The sequence below is a fragment of the Ursus maritimus genome, unplaced genomic scaffold (genome assembly GCF_017311325.1).
Source record: "Ursus maritimus isolate PB19 unplaced genomic scaffold, ASM1731132v1 scaffold_7, whole genome shotgun sequence".
In the NCBI taxonomy this organism is placed as follows: domain Eukaryota; kingdom Metazoa; phylum Chordata; class Mammalia; order Carnivora; family Ursidae; genus Ursus; species Ursus maritimus.
In genome coordinates this window covers 22,419,631-22,436,374 of record NW_024426885.1, presented here as the reverse complement: position 1 = coordinate 22,436,374, position 16,744 = coordinate 22,419,631, and the positions used below count along the sequence as shown (strand labels likewise).

General features: G+C 44.0%; 1 protein-coding gene across 4 annotated transcripts in view; it reads right to left on the bottom strand.

The window, feature by feature from the left end:
• The window catches only part of SORCS1 (sortilin related VPS10 domain containing receptor 1), a 485,001-nt gene that overhangs the window by 45,777 nt on the left and 422,480 nt on the right, over positions 1-16,744 (bottom strand). For all 4 annotated transcript variants that reach the window (XM_040624058.1, XM_040624056.1, XM_008686657.2 and 1 more), the window contains exon 19: positions 6,378-6,564. In XM_040624058.1, the coding sequence (XP_040479992.1) occupies positions 6,378-6,564 (187 nt within the window). The remainder of the gene's footprint in view (positions 1-6,377; positions 6,565-16,744) is intronic.

Below are 16,744 nucleotides of genomic sequence, written 5' to 3'. Positions count from 1 at the left end.
CTCTCAGCGAGAGCTCCCCTCGCTGTCCCCAATCCTTCCCTGGCTCATACAGTTGGACTGTCATGAGCCATACCAATCTTCCTGCCTCCAATCCGCCCCCAAGCTAATCCACCTTCCTGCTCTATGTGTTCAGTGCCTGGCTTCCTCAGTAATGATAAGTTGCACCAAGTGCCAGGGTCCTCAGCACCCAGAATAAAACAGATACTCCAGGGTCAGGGTGGAGCAAGTGCAAAGATCTTGAGGGGGACACGGTTCTCCATGTTTGCAGAATAGAAAGAAAGCCCAAGTGGCTGCAGTAGCGAGATGGAGGGAAACAGTGGGAGCCAATGAAATCTAAGAAGGATTCAGGACACAAAGCATATTGTTTTCTAGGCTCTGAAGTATGCATATATGTGTTTATAAGAGTCTTACACGTATGCACACTATACATGCATACAACGTATGGCAATGACTATGTATCTTCTCACACTACGGACTGTTGTGAGAGTGATTTTTCTAGAAAGCCAAGTTGATTAGGCTACTCACTTGTTTGAAATTAAAATTCCCATTACCTAATAATGATGATGACAGTTAACACATATTGATCTAAAATTTGTGAGACAGAGAACACAGGCTGCAAACTTTTGGAGGGTAAGAGTCTTTCATATTTTTCTTTGTATAGAAAGACTAGCATAGTTCTTGAGATGTAGCAGATAATCGAATGTTCGTTGGGTAGGTGAACAGATGATGCAATTTCTTATTTCCGCTTTTGTCTATGCTTCTCCTTCTTTAGAGAATTAGAGGCTTGGTTACCAGCATACAGAATAGAATTGATTTTCTGGCTTATAAGCCATATGATAAGACTTAGTTGTTCCTAAGTCAGAACGGTTCAATGTGCTAACAAAAGGGCAGCAGCTACTGAGTGATGACCACGTGCCACACATTCTGCTAATGACTCTTTTCATTCTCATTTGCTCCTCACAACAACCTCATGAAGTAGGTGCTACTATCATTTCCATCTATGAACAGAGGACAATGACTTTCCCAAGGTCACGTGCTAGGAAACATTAATTCCAGGGTGTGAGCCAAAGCAGTTTGCGTTTAAAGCCCATGCTCTGGCCAGCTGACAAATGCTCAAAAAGATCTCTCCCACCTTCACAAAATAGCTATTCAGAGTCAGTATCTACCCATCCCTTAGTTGGTCTGAGGGTTGTGGGTTATTGTTAATCTGTTTAACAGTATCTACCCAACCCTTAAATACACCCCAGGTGCTGGCAAGCGCACTCACACATGCTCTCATTTCTTACATGGCTCTGCTGTTCCCTATCACTCGGTTTGCTCCAGCAGGTCCTGCCCTGTTCTGCCCCGAGGACTCGGTGTAGACACCTCTCTCAGGGCACCTGCCAGCCTTCGAGTCTCAGTTCCAGTGACCAGGCTTCTGGAATGTTCTTCCTAATGCCCCTGATTGGAGGTGAATGACTCAGCTAGAACACAAGGACTAGATAAGCTCTCTTAACCATGCCGCTTCTATCCTAAAGGGGTCCATTTTCTGTATCTCACATATGAGTACTGAATATTTTTTAAAAGTCAGACCATCCAAGTAAGGATGGCATCAGTGTGTCCTGTTAATGGCAAAAATGGAATCTTCTTTGTGAAACGTGGTCATTAATTCATTCAACAGCTTCAGAGGGCTGCCACATGTCAGGCATTATTCTAGGTGCTGGGGACACCTGCTACTTGCTGGCGCTCATGTCTTATTGGGGGAGGCGGGCACTGAACACATAAAGCAGGGGTAGGTGGTAGAGTGCTGTTTTTGTCTCTTAGAAGAAATGACATGTGAGCAGTGACCTGAAGAAAGTGAAGGAGTGCACCACATACTCCTGGTGATGCTCCAGGGTGAGGGCAGGGCAAGTGCAAAGATCTCGAGGAGGAGGTTTGCTTGCCATGTTTGAGGAACAGCAAGAAAGCCCAAGTGGCTGCAGGGGAGAAATGGAGGGAAAGAGTGGGAGCCAGCACACTGGCTTGTAGGCCCTAAAGCATGCCTATGTGTGTTCGTGTGAGTTCATTCTTGCATGTATACACATTACACATTCATTCAAATGTGCGCAATTTGCCTTTCATATTCCCACCGTTTTCATGTGTTGAACACACCTAGTTCCTGCTGTTCCAAAGCCTATCTTTGAAGCATCTCTTCTACGTACAGAGGGTGCAGTCTGCACTAAGCGAGCTGCGGAGGTAACACTCCAGCCCCTGGAGGCCCCCAGCTGGCTGGCTGCATGAAATCCAGAGCTGAACAAGCGGGCAGATGTGGCTCCATCAGAGAGGTGCCTGTGATGCACAAAAGGGACGGCAGGTGGCGCTGCATCACTCCGTATGAATCTTCCTGGCAAGGTGGGTGAGGGAACTGGGAAATTACTTGTGTGAATTGGGTCTCCCTCTTTTCTTGTTTAGCCCTAATGTGCTACAGAAAGCAGCTGATGTTTGTAAGGCTGAACATCGTGTGTGTGTGTGTGTGTGTGTGTGTGTGCACGTGCATGCACACATGCAATGATTGCTCTGGACTGCCTCTGCCATTTGTTTTAGAGACCCCATCTGACCACCAAATTAAATACTGTGTATGCATTACATTGCTGTTTGTCTGAAATGTTAAAAATCCTCCAGAAGAAATAAAAGTAGTTCAAAGTATAAAGATGAGATACTAAAACACAATTCCTGAAACTTCAATGTGCATAAGGATAATACTGAATCTATTCAAGGCAGATTATGATGCATACTTTTAGGAATTCCAATATAGCAGCTCTGGGATGAGGCCTAGGACACTATATTTTTATCATGTAATTCTGGGGCAGGTGACCTGTTAAACCACACTTTACAAAACTCAAGTCTGACATTTGCTGGTCAATAAAATAATCACGTGAAAAGTTGCAAAGCTGCGTAGGTTTTCAAGAAAATGATCACAAAAAGACACAAAATAGGCACAAAAAGACATCTGAAAAGGCACCTACATACAGAGGTAGTTGGAGAGATTTGGGAAGAACTAGAAAACCTGTCTCTCTCTCTCCTTTTTTTTTTTTTTTTTTTTTTTGGTAACCTCTCATTCTGCAAATCTGCACAGCTTTCAGTGACTTTTTTTCTGCAAGAATGGCTGAGATGGGAGAGTTTTCTGAGCAGAAATCTGCATGTCCTCTAAATTCTACCCCCTGCCCCGCCAGCTGAAGGCAACGCTGGCTGCACCACATGTCTTGTTAGTTCGCAAACTAGCAGAGCACAGTAAATCCTATCCCCAAGGACTTTCCAACCGTCAGGCTACAACAGATTACCCAGCCTCCCAGTGAGAACGGCTGGCCCACTCCTGGGAACATTAGCGCAGGCACATCATCTCCATTTGTTTCTGATGACCTTTACAAATCCATATTAAAAGAACAAAAACAAAACAAAGCCCTCTGATTTGAGGATCAAATCTCCTTTCTGACCTGGAGAGTAGACAGAGTATGCCATCAAGTCAGGCAGTGGGGGAGAATTCCAGGCAGAGCGGAGGGGTATTGGTGACAGGGGCAGAGGGTGGGCTTGGAAACTGGGCTAAGAGTTTCTGCTCCGAACCCACTAAGTAGAAACACACGTGCTACTTTGCGATGATGGAGAATCAAGCCTTACCAGCTGACAGATCACAGCATATTTTACTTGACGGAACCTCTGAGAAACAAGATGTGCGTTCCTCATGTGAAGAGGAGAAAACCTAGGCTCAGAGAAATGGAGTGACTTGGCCAGGAGTTCAGGCCAGCATCTGCGCCTAACCACTCCTAACCCAGGCCAGGGTGTGTGTGTTTGTTCTACGGAGAATACACCCCTGCCCCCACCCCCACCCCAAGACCCCGGGACTGTAGCACCAAAAACTGCCATGATCCCCTTCAGGTTTAAGATTTGGGGGAGGGCTGATCAATTCTGGTCTTGTTCTGACTTCTTCTTAGTGTAAAATAGTGTCAAAGAGAAAGTCCTCCAACCTTTGCTTTCTCCATCGGAAAGACATGCCTGTCACGGCAGAGGAGTCAGGCAAGACAGTCCTGCTTCAATACAGTCAGTACGACAGAGTTAATTCTTATGCCCACGGTCAGGCTTAGAAAGGGGCTCCATTATATGAGGTACGCTTATCCAAACACTGAACCCAAGATGAGCCTAACAAAATTAAAATCAGAGCACAAAACTTCCCTTACAAATCATCTGCCACTAAGGGGAAAGTCACACTGCTGAGCCACTCAACTAGGCTAACAAGGGGAAAAAAGTGAACAAAGAAGGTTCCTTCTTTAGAAGTCCTGGCTTTAGCGACCTTTGATCTCTGTACTGTTCTCCTTCCCAGGGTTGAGTAAACCTGGCAGAGGGCCAGGGCAGGGAGCTAGCCTCAAGGGATCCGATCCTTTTTCGGGGCGAGGACGAATCCACAGGGTGACCAGAAGGGCAAGGAACGGATGATCTATGGGAAAGGCTGAGACACGGAGCCCGAAAAGCTGCTGAATTTGAAATCGGTATTCACACGTGCTTAGAGTGTGGTAGACGTTTCATCCCTATACAAGATAGGGACTAAAATTGCTGTAATTCTTCAGGAGTGCAGCTTTCAAACAAAAACCCTCCCCTTACAGAATAAGCCACGGAAAGCGACAGGCTTCTAGGCAGGCAGCCATTCTCAGCCAATGCTCTGGCGATTGCGTCGTAAGTTAGTTTTGCTACCAATAACCAACGTCTGTGATGTATTTCTGAGAAATTTTCTGACCATTCCTTAGCAAGGAAGATTATTTCTTAGTAAGAGGCAACTCCGGAAAGTCCATAAGGACAGTCTGGTGCGGGGAGGGGCTGCCACGGCGTCAGCAGGACGGGAGCCTCTGAAATGTGCCTTGAACCTATGCAGTTGTATAGCGAGGTGCTCACCCTCCTTTGGGACAATCTGCAAAGGAGTGGAGGGGGCAAGGGCTGCTGGAGACAAGTCCCATCACTGACAGCACTGACAATGACCTCGGGGATCAAAAGCTGGCACTCCAGAGACGGGTAGACGTGAGTCCAAAGCGTGGCTTTGCCAGATAGCAGGTCTGCGATTTCAAATACATTATTCAAGCTCTCTGGCCCCCACTGTTTTTTGTAAAGAAGGGTTTCTAATAGTGCCTACTTCATCAGGTTGTTTTGAGAAGGGAGATCATACATGCAAAGAGCTTGCTTAGCACAAGGCTTGGCGCATAGTGATTGCTTAATAGACTTTAGCTGAAAAAAGGCAGGAGGAGTGTGCAGACTGGGACTCTTGTAAAACTTTGCTTGAATACAAAGAAGGGAGGATGTGTTTATTCAAAGCACCTTTGTCATGAGTGTGTGGGAGAGAAAGTTCAAGAATCATTGATACTGCAGGAATCCTCAGAAATGAACAATCACCCTGGGAATCCCTAAATAGTCTTGTCCTCCCCCTGGACCACAGCAGCTTAAGAAAAGAGGCTTCTAGTTGATATGTTCTATACTCAGTTCAGTGCGCAAGAGGCAGGTGGGAGGCATGGAATACTGCCCAGCCTTAACGCTCTTGGCCTAGAATTTAGAATTAATTTGGACAAGGCCATTCGTAAAAGGAGTTGCTTTTGTTTTAGAAGGCCAGCACCTCATCCATTAGGTCACTGGGGCTTCACGTAGCTACTTTCATTTTTAAGCAAAGCATTTCTGTAGCAACCCAAACACGTCCTAAGCCTGTTTGGGGATACCCACACACCTGCCACCAGAGGCATTCATGGCACACGTTTGTCCTACACACAACTTAGGAGCTGTCGTGACCTCATCATACTTAGTACACCTTCACGTTCCTCCATGGGACAAATGCTTCAACACTTCTTGGAACTACTTCTCAATGCAGCTCCTTCCATCTAACACCAAACATCGCAGATAAAAGCCCAGAAACACTTTTAAAAAAGGAGCAAAAGTCTAAAAGCATAAATAACAGTGAGACATATCATGGGCGGAGAAGAATAATCAGATGGGGAGAGATTCCATCACTTGTGCTAATTCTCAATGTGTTAGATTGAGCCGTACGTGGGAATAGTTTTTAAACGTTTCTGACTAAAAAACAAACAGAAGGCAAACTCCTACGCAATCGAAGAGCTGGGCCCAGGCGCCAACACAGGGGAGCTGTCTCGGAGGCACCTGCCAGAGGCACGGTAAGGGCACGGGGAACAAATACAAGCAACACCAAGTCTAGGGTATTCAAGCTCCACACCCTGATCTCTTTACTTTCTCCCCACTCAGCTCTCTTTGTTCTCCTTCCCTGTCCCTTAAAGATCACTGGTGAGCTGCTTCTGGACAGGAAACTCTGGGTTATACTTTACAAGGACACAACATTTGAAATATGTCATAAACCAACAACAGTAATAACATACAAGTTACATGTAAGTACAGGACGGCGCTGTCAGAGCCCAGACTGTTGTCCACCTGCACGGTCACTCGGAAAATGCCCACGTTGTGATAGACGTGTTTGATCCCATCTTCCATGGAGCTGAGGTTGACGTAAGACACTGCGATGCCATCACCGAAGTCCACTTGGATGAGTGTCCTCTGGACGTCACCCTGAAAAACAGCCCCCCATCAGAGAAGGGGGGTCGGTGCTTGCTGCCTCTGCTCCAGGGGCTGGGGCTTGTCGCCGTCCCTGGCTCAGGGCTAGCGGCAGACTCCCTCCTACAGCTGGGAGCATCTGTCTGCGTTCCACAGAATCCCTGTGACATTCCCCGGCAGACGGGAGCTTACCAGGATGGACGTTCTCCAAATCTGAAGGGCACCGACCACCAGACGTTTCAAGGTTTGGAAAACTAAGTGTTTGATGATCAGCTCCAACTTGATACTCAGTTTCTCTGAGGGATCTGTTCATACCCTTATCATCCCCATGAATAAAAGGTGCACACACACACCTTTCAAGATTCAGCCTACCTGACATGGTTACAGACCTCTTCCCGTGTGTTCAGGACCCCCGAGTTCCCTTCTTATCCCTGGTTCCCTAACCATGTTAGAGGAAGGATAAAAGACACCTTGTCTCATACCTGACAGATAGGACATTGGGCTCAGCGCTATTATTATTTAAGATAATGATGGTTAATTCTTTTATACTTCAGTATTCTGTGCTATAAAAGTGATATCATTTTATTCTTCACAGAATCTTAGCTGGGAGAGAAAAACAGGCCACAGTTGTTCATTTTACTGGTAGGGAAGCTGAGGTCAAGAAAGATTTAATTATCTGTTCAAGGTTAACACAGCTAGTTAGCAGCAGACCTAGGACTTGACCCCATGTCTGTGGACTTGCGTGTCATTCATTATAGGTCGTGAAGCACAGGTGGCTCCTCGGGCTTGAATCCCAGGGTGCCATTAACAAGCTGCATGACTTCATCCAAGTCATTCAGCCTCCTTGGGTCTCGGTTACCTCATCTATGAAATGGGCATAATAATATCTTACCGTCTTCACACGAAGGGTCATTGTAAGACATGTGAGTTAATTAGTCCTCTGTAAAATTTTGGACCAAATCACAGCTGTCAAAACCACGCAGCTGTGAAGGGCACGCAATCCCCCTTTTACAGCTGGATTAGAATCATACAAATCCAAATTCCCAGTGGGAGACAAGGAGAGGGAAGATAAAAGTTTGCTTTCTAAAATCCCATGCCTGTAAGAAAACACTTTTGGAATAACAGTAGAGATTCTTAAGGAGCAAAGTTTCTTAGATAAAAACCAGCTTCCTTCCCGAATGCAGTCCATCCTTTATTAAGTTTTTCTTGTTTGTTTTGTTAGCTTGTCCCATTTTCAGGGAAAAAAGCTAAAAATAAAAAAAAGAAAAAAATGCAAAAAACCACACACACACACACACACACACACACAAACCCTTTGAACTAAAAAAAAAGTATTTTCGATTAAGTAAGGTTCATATGGTATCATATTTTTTGAAAAGGCCAAGTTTAAAATGCTGACATTTAAAAGATTAATTCACAGGGAAAGGAAAAGCAGTTCAAATCCTATGAATCTCTGTGACCTACTCTTCTGATCTATGCCCAGCCAAGCATTGTGTGTGGGGCACACGGCAGGGCAGCTAACTCTCAGGGAGGACATGAGCAAGAATTCTCCCCTCGGGTGGGAGAAAGAAACTCCCCTCGGAACCACAAGACAAATCACCCACAAGCCCAGACATTGTGCAATTACTTGAATTCCCTTCGCTAATAAATATAAATGTCAACTATTCTTGCTCACTTGTTCTTCATTTGCACAAATCAGACTGGTCAGTTTCTCAGTGCTGTTTCTGGTCAGTTCTCCCATGTTTTCTGGATTTTCAAGAGTTGCTGCTGGCCAACCTTAGGTATAGGCACAGAGGAAGAAACCGCCTTAAAATCATTTGGGACAAGGGTCTGAGGGAAAGATCAGGAAAGTTCAGGTTAACTGGGTTAACCACGGAATAAAACGAGCAATAGAATTTCCCAGAAAGAGAGGGAGTGAGAGAGTGAAGAGGGAAGGAGAAAGAAGGAGACAGGGAGAGAGGGGAGGGAAGAAGGGAGGAAGTGAGGGGAGGGAGAGAGGGAAAAAGAGTGAGGAGGGAGGGAAAAGAGGGAGGGTGTGAGGGAGGGAGGGATATTGAGAGAGAGACTGAGAAAGAGAGGTTTAGGGTTCTTTGTGGAGACAAAGTGGTCATCAGGCAAGGGTCACCATTGGTAAGAGCACAGAGGGGAGACTCACATCTCAGCTGATTCTACTTCAGACCCCACAAGTGACAGCAGCTACCCACACAGCTGAGAAAAGTCCAACTCTGGCCACCCTTGCTTGAGTCTCCCAGCCTTGCCCTTTCTGTCTGGTATTCACCACTCTGCTTTTGTGGGCCTGGACTTTGACCTCTTTCAGCGACTTAAAACTCCTCCCAAGTTCTGTCTGGATGTCCACTGTCTGTCATGCTGGTCTTTTGGCCTGAGAGTATTTCTCATTATCCACTCATGACAATGTTCCCTGTGTATGGAACAGGTGAAAGAAGGGAGCCACAGTGTGGGGATGACTGCATCAGTAGGGCTGCCTTCACAGAGGAGTCATGCTTTTAGGGTACTTGGTCAGGTAATAGGAAGATCTCTCTAGCTCTCACTCTCGCTCTCCCTAATGTGAATGCAGGTCCCTGGGCTTGGTTCTCTGCACCAGGAGACAAGGGCACCAAGGGGCCAAGGTAGCAGATTTCATCCCTGCTGTTGGAGCTGTGCCCACTCGAGTGGAACATACTAGAGGCCATGCTTTTGCTTTCAGAGGCTCTCAGGTGTTTCACGAGCCTAACACAGCTGTCAATGCATCTCTTTGGGGCTCATCAGTCATCAGCTTCTGACTTCCGTGGGCTGTAATTGTCATCTGAGACAGGGATGCCAAAACTCCTTTCAGAGAACAAGAAACAGGGCAAAGGCAAGCAAGCCTAAGTCCTAGGTCACCACGATTAGACACACTTGCCCTGCTTTAACTGGCTTTCTGGTCATTCATTTATTTATTTATTAAACAAACCAACCAACCAACTGGCAGATATTTATTGAGTGTCTATCTTGTGTCAGGCATGACATGGGAAAATGATGGTAAGTAGATTAACCAAGCAAAACAGATGTGGTCTGGGCTTTCATGAGCATATGGACTACTAAGTGAGACAGATGAAATAATCACAGATAAATAAAACGTTTTTACAGGGGATGATATGAAAGAAAGTACACGGTGCTGTAAGTTACAGTAGGGAGAGGTAGAGAGCTAAAAATCTGATCTGATTGAGAACTTCAAGGAAAGCTTCCCAGAAGAAGTTATATCTGAGCTGAGATAACCTTAAGGAAAGAAAGAACAGAGGGAATCAGATGTGCAAGGGCCCTGTGGCAGAAGGGGAATGGTACAGTCATAGGAAGCTGAAGATAAAGACAGAGTGGGAATGTTTTATGAAATTAGACTGAAGGGGAGAAAATGACATTTTAGGAATTGTGGCTGAGTTTCCGATTTTTATTTTTTTTCCTAAGAGCAGTGGGAAGCCATTAAAGTGTTTTAAGAGGAGGTTTAGCGGAAGATGGCATGATGTTTTTAATTCAAAAAGATCACTCTGGTTACAATACGGAGGGTGAATTGGAAGGAGGCCCAAGTATTCTGGGAAGCTAAATAGGGGGTAGCTAAGGGTAGATGATGGTAGATTGAAATATGAGTTGCAACAGGAAATTACATGTACTGTCTTGTAATAATTAACTCCCATAGTTTATTGGTTTTGAAACCAATGAATCTCAGATTTTGATATCAGTACCTCTTGTAGAAATTAAAAGAAAAAAGTGCGGATGCCCAGCAACCACCCACGGTATCTCTCTTGACTCAGGGCCTCTGGGGAAGATGCTCGGTTGGTCCTGCTATGGTCTGAGAAGGTCCACAGCGGATGTTGAGCTGTGCCAAAGGTTAAGGCCCTTGGGATTGGATTGTTGAATATTAGGTTTTCTCGTCATGTAATTCATCTGAAGATGAGGACAGCCCAGCACAAGCTGATGCTATTCTCATTCCATTCTGGTATAGGGGCAATGCTTCCCCAGGGTGTTTTAGGATTCTCAGTGCATCAGTAAAAGCCATGCATAAAAGAACTAAACTTGTTTTTAGGTGACCGGTGCACAACTACAAACAAAAGTTCGACAATGCACGTGGTCAAGATTCATTAACATCTGCAGGAAAACGAGTTGCTGGATAATACACGAGTAGTTTGTATAAAATCCTGAGATGTGTCCTTACTGGCTGCATCCTTAGTACCTAACACAGTGCCTGCAAGTCCCTCTTTTCCATTTTGTATACAGTGCATCTGCTTGTTCACTCAAGTGCTTTGTTATATATTATCCCAGTTGGCTGTTAGGACTCCAGGGAGATAGCAAGGGCAGATGTGCTTTTGATTTGCTCCTGCAGGAGAACTGGGGCACAGGCAAGTTAAGCAAGATGTCTGCAGTCCCACTAAACGTGAGACTGAAGGAAGGGTTTAAGATGATCTGTGGTTTAACTTTATCCAAGCAGCTCAGTCCTTGGTGAGCTTCTTTAATTGAAAGTTACTTGTAATGCGTTTCAGAGTTACAGAAAGGGGATAACAAAGGCAAGGTATCGCTTTCTTTTCTTGTTAGACTCCATCCCTGGCTTTGACTCTTTCCCCCTCTGACAACAGCTTTGGTTAGAAGTGGAAAGATGGATTGGCACGAACGCCATTCTGCATTCTGACGTCTTCCCTCTGGTGAAGCGGTATTGTGTTCAAGCCATAAAGAAGAGAGAGAATATGGGGGACAATAGGTATTCATAATTCAGTAGTCAGGAAAATGCACCATATAATTGAGAGTTACTTCCATTTAATAAAACGCAAGTCATCATTCCTGAAATGGCTCCTAGGCTGGCAAATATCTAGGCTACTGTATACAATTTTTTTAGACCTACTGCCCTTTTGTCATTCACTCTGATATATAGAACTGAGAATATTAGCTCAAAGATGTGCCCAAGAAAAGCACAAAAGCCACATGAAACCCATATGGGGATTCTCCAAGGGCATCACTGACTACGGTAATAGAAAAACAAATATATCAAATGGCCACTGAGGAACCAAGATTAACCTGAGGAATGGAAGGTTGTGAACCTATCAGTACCTGCAACACAGCTTGAGAGAAAAATGGGAAAACAAATGCTATAGTAACTCAACACTGACAGCCTCATCCAAAAATGAGATTCCGAGATACTCCTGAAGGTATTATGGACTCACTGCAGATAGAAACTGGGCTCATATGTCAGAGCCTGGCCCATGCAAAGCTCAAGCTTGCCTCAGGCTTCACTGGAATTCACTGGAAGTCTTGAAAGTGATCTTAAGGTTCATGTAGCAAAAACTATGTTGTAGAGAGCCGACTTTAGTATAACCCATTTTTTTTTTTTTTTGTCAAGAACAAAACCACAGCAGATAACAGTATATGTGCTGTATGTGGGTGTCTGTATGAGCATAAAGGTGCTGGCAAATGTGACCCAGTGTGTTAACACTGATTCGCCTGGGGGTGAAGTGAAGTGAGGGGCAGAGAGAGACCAGCATTTAGGATTAAAAGAGGGAGGGAGAAAATGAGGGGAAGTAGAGAATTCACCAAAGGGGTGGCGGTGGAGTATGGTAATAACATAAGCAACCCTGCAAAACACAACATTCTATTTCTACCGTTACTGTAAATCAATATTTAAATGTTACGTGTATGAGAAACGGTCAGAAGGTAACACAAATTGATAACAGACTGATGATGGAATATAACCAACTCTGGTCTTAGATTTCTGTTCATTTTAATGCTCTTTTGACCACACAGTGAGATTTTAAAAAAATGATTAAGCAGCATTGAATGACAGAAACAAAAATTAGATATTTCAGCCTTTTCTTTTTAAGGCTAAGACTATTTAGTAGAGTGGGGAGCCCGAAGTAACAGTAACCTACCTGTGTTTTGCATACCTTATTCTAGGTGGGTTTAGTTAGGCTCAGGTTCATGGAGTCTCGACAAGAAAGAGGAAAGGAGATGACTATGGTACAATGAGCTTTCAAAGAAGAGATTTCGTCAGCTGGTGGAAGTAAGTTCATGGGGACAAGTGCTATCCACTTTGTGCTTATTCAATAAGAGTGAACTATGGCATATGGCTTCCAATATAACATATGCAAACAAGACTGTTCTAGAACATCCCTGGTGGTCACTAAGGAAAAAGAGAATATTTCTTGAGAGTTTACTGTGGCAGAAATAATAACTGCTCTCTATATAGTATCTCATTTAATCTTCAACCCTAACAAGACTGCGAAAATTTGCCCAGAGTCCTAAGACTAGTTTGAATCAAGCTCTCCTTAACCCCAAGTTCAGCCCTCCTACTATTTTACTGTGCTCATTCCCGGCGGGTGCTCTTGAAGAATGGATTCACTCATATGTGAAACCAGAAAGCTTTTGTAAACTTCAGTAACTAAAGCCCTTTAGAGAAATGCCAACATGGATCAAATTCTTCATTAAGCAGCACTGTAAGAGGAGCCCAGTATAATACACCAGGCTCTACGAAATACTATGGAAGCTGCAAAGCCTATTTGGGAAGAACCTGCCAATGCGAATATTAAACCAAGAGTGAAAGGACTCTAAATGAGAATCAACTGCTGTAACTATGCCAAGCCTCCCCTTGTATAATGGTAAACCAAGTCCTTCCAGCATGGACAACACCAGTCTATGACAAAAGGTAGTCGCAAATGCCCTATCTTCTGTTCCTAAGCAAGTCTTGGTTCACTCTGGTATCCTTTTCAAGAGCTGCTACCATTGCTGAAAGCTGAGGCTGCCTCACTAGATCAGCTGGGAAAGTATTTCCCGAATATTTGGTTCAAATGATGCTTTATGGGTTTTTCTTCAGCTTCAAAACTGAGCTCTGGACACAATCCTCAGATATGAAGATACTGGCATAACCTCAAATTACAGAGTCAGCTTCTCCCCTTGTCTATTCAGAGATGGTTATCTAGAGCACAGGTGCCTCTCTGAAGATGCGGCCCCCAAGCCTCTTGCAAGAAAAGGCAGCGGTGGACTTGGATGCTCTGACCTGGAGGAAGAACATTCGAACCAGTGAGGAGAGCAGTGCGTGCATGGGGTTTTAGATTTCACCAGGGAACTCAGGTCTGACAAGGTCCGTGATGTCAGATGACCAGATTACGGATCCACCAAACTGTCTACCTGGATACCTTCTCTAGGATGAAATGCAGATGGCTCAGCCCTTCCTTCAGGACTCTGAGCCTTGGGACCTGCCTCACTAAATATCCAAATACTTCTGGATCTAATGCTCAGACCAAGAACTTCCAACTGGAACACCACAAAACAGTTTAATCCCTCACTTGCAAATGAGCCATAGCACCATGTGTTTGAATGAACAGCAAATTTCCACATTCCCTTTTTATGTCTTCTGTACTAGGCGTCTGGCTTAGAATGGAACAGAATACCACAAGGCTGGAGGAACATTTGGCTTGTGTAAGCAGATAAATAAGTATAAGCCAAGGCCTCTTTATTCCATCTAGACATTGTGGTAGAAAGAGGTCAGAACCTTGACCCATTATGTTTTGAAAACACTTTCTAGGTAATAAAGGACATTACTACACTGTTACCACTACATGGTGGCTTTAGGAATTAGCTCAGCAGGCTTTGGTAGGAAACTATGATCCCACCAAATAATAAAAGTCATAAAGATGTTTTTGAATGACTTAAAATATCACTCTAAAAATAAAATATTCAGGCATGTAATAAGAACAAAATTATGTTTTTTTTTTAAAAAAGTGAGAAGATTCCTTCAGGAATAAACCTGTACAATGAGTTTTTCCTAGTAGTAAAATATGTAATAGAAATATGTTAGCTCAATTAGAAGAAAGAAGTAAAAAGAGAGAAAACCATGGAAAATTTATAAGGAGAATGCAGGAAATACATAAAATGAGCAAAAAGAAAATTCAAATTGTTCATAATCCTACCACCCAGAGAGATCAACGTTAGATTGGTAAATGCCATACTAACTGATGAGAAGCACATGGCCACGCATGCGTGCGTACACACACACACACACACACACACACACAACACTAGAGTCATTACACTGCTTTATGTGATGCTTCCAAATTTCTAAACAGCTTTCAAAACTTTTCTATCTAGCATCACTTGCTACACTTAACCAAGTCATAAGATCTTATCTATGAAATGGATATATGATTTCTTGTCGTGGACGTTACTTTGTCACTTTCCCAAGTTATTAGGCTCTTGAGAGATCTCAGTGACGTTACCGAGCTCTACAGAGGTACTGTGTGTGCAGGTGCCCTACAGACGTCAGGCAGTAACCTGGGAGTTACATGCCCTTTGAAATGCAATTTATATGTCAACTTCAATTTCTTTACTTATAAAGATAGGCAGAATGGTCATGATCGTAATCATCACATCTAGTGTAGGTGACCAGCTATTTTTATAATTCTCTCATCCATGCTGTGGGCCTTACTGAAGATCCACTCATATTTGAGCATCCCTTCAGGCTGCTAAAATAATCTCAGCTCTCAGGCGAAGACGGGGAGTCTATCCAAGTGCTGTTGGTCACGGGGCGGAGACTTTCCATTGCACATCAATGGTGGGTCACATTAAGGAAAGAGTTGATAAGGCCCCGCTCATGGAAGAGGCAAAGGGCAAAGCCAGAAACCTGAGGAAGTTACATACTTGGGCAAAACTTGTATGGTTGGGTGAAGTTCTCACACTCAGGGGTGGCGGCCACCCATGGGTATGAAATGGGGCACCACTGTTGCAGGGCCTAAAGAAGACAGGCTGAGAGACTGAAAATCCATCTGAAGACTATTTCCTACATGTAGACTATGACCCCAGTCGCTGGGATGTGCAGTGAACTGAAACTCTCAGTAATGAGCCAGGTATCGCTCTTTGCTTATCAAGGCAGAATGAAGTTCTCTGCAAACACTGATTCCCTGACACTCTAAAGAATAGCAACACCCCAACGTTTGTGGACCAAAACTGAGGAAGGAAAAGTGGAGCCTTGGGAAGAGTTGCTAACTAAGCCAACCTGAACTTCAGATGCTAGGCCTCTGGCTAAAGACAACCTATAATGTCCGCCTCATTTCCCTCTTTTCCTTTGTAACTTGAAGCAGCAAGGGAGAAGAAATGAAGTGGCTCAATTACCTTGCTGGAGTCAAAGAGAATAAAGCTGAATGGAGTAAGGAATAATACATGAGAAAGCCTCTTAAGTCTCCACGGCTCATTGAAATCAGCTCCTGTTCCTTTGTGTGGAAGGAGAAAACAGCCGAGGCTTCTGAGTCAGATCTGGGCTGGCTTGGAAAACGGATACCTGCCTAGACTTAACAGCGCCTGCGAACTCTTTGTGCCATTTCTGAAAGCCCCGATTTTTCCCCAGATGAAAAAGTAGGTCAAATTCTTTTATGAATTCAACAAATGAGGGTCTCACAGCAAATTTTATCAAGAGTCATCTTCTCTACCGTCCGATGGCTGGCAGCATCCTGCAATATTTATGAAGTATTATTACATTGTGGTTACTTTTATGCTGCCATAAGTCTTTCAATGTATGTGAAATTACAGATCATTGAAATCCATTTAATGAGGACACAGCCTTCACATTTTGGAGTTAAATCTCACAGAAGAAGTTATAATCATGAATTTTCCTTATTAAGTTCCAGTCTTTGTATGTAAATTGAAGTATTAAGACAATGAGATACAGATCAAAGTTTTAATTTTAGTCCCTTGCCTCAGATTTAATTTAAAAGTCTTAAATTATGCAGCGAATTGCATCTCTTTATTCTTACAGCTGTTTAAAACGGATTTAATTATCTTCTGTAACATGCAGACGCTACTTCTGCCCAGCAGTCCTCTCAAATGAATGCCTTCCAAATCGGTTTTGTTGAGTTCTTCAGACTGATTAGGCCCTTTGCCATCCATCCTGTGCCTTCAGGTCCTCACACTGGATTTCTCCAGGAAGCTGAGTTATCGCACTGAAAGTCTATGGGCTCATTAGGTGCTCATTAGTGGTTCAGAGAACATTCATCTTAAGCAAGTCTCCAGACAGAGAGATGCCACCTCTCATTAGATACCTGGATCTCAGTGCAAAATACTTTCGATCGGCTTCCTAAAATTCAGGTGCACTTGGAAAATGTTTGGTTAGTTAGATATACCTTTATGGATACTTCCTCTCCCCTCCTGGTTTTCTGGATCAACTCGTCCTCAAGCGACCAATGATGCA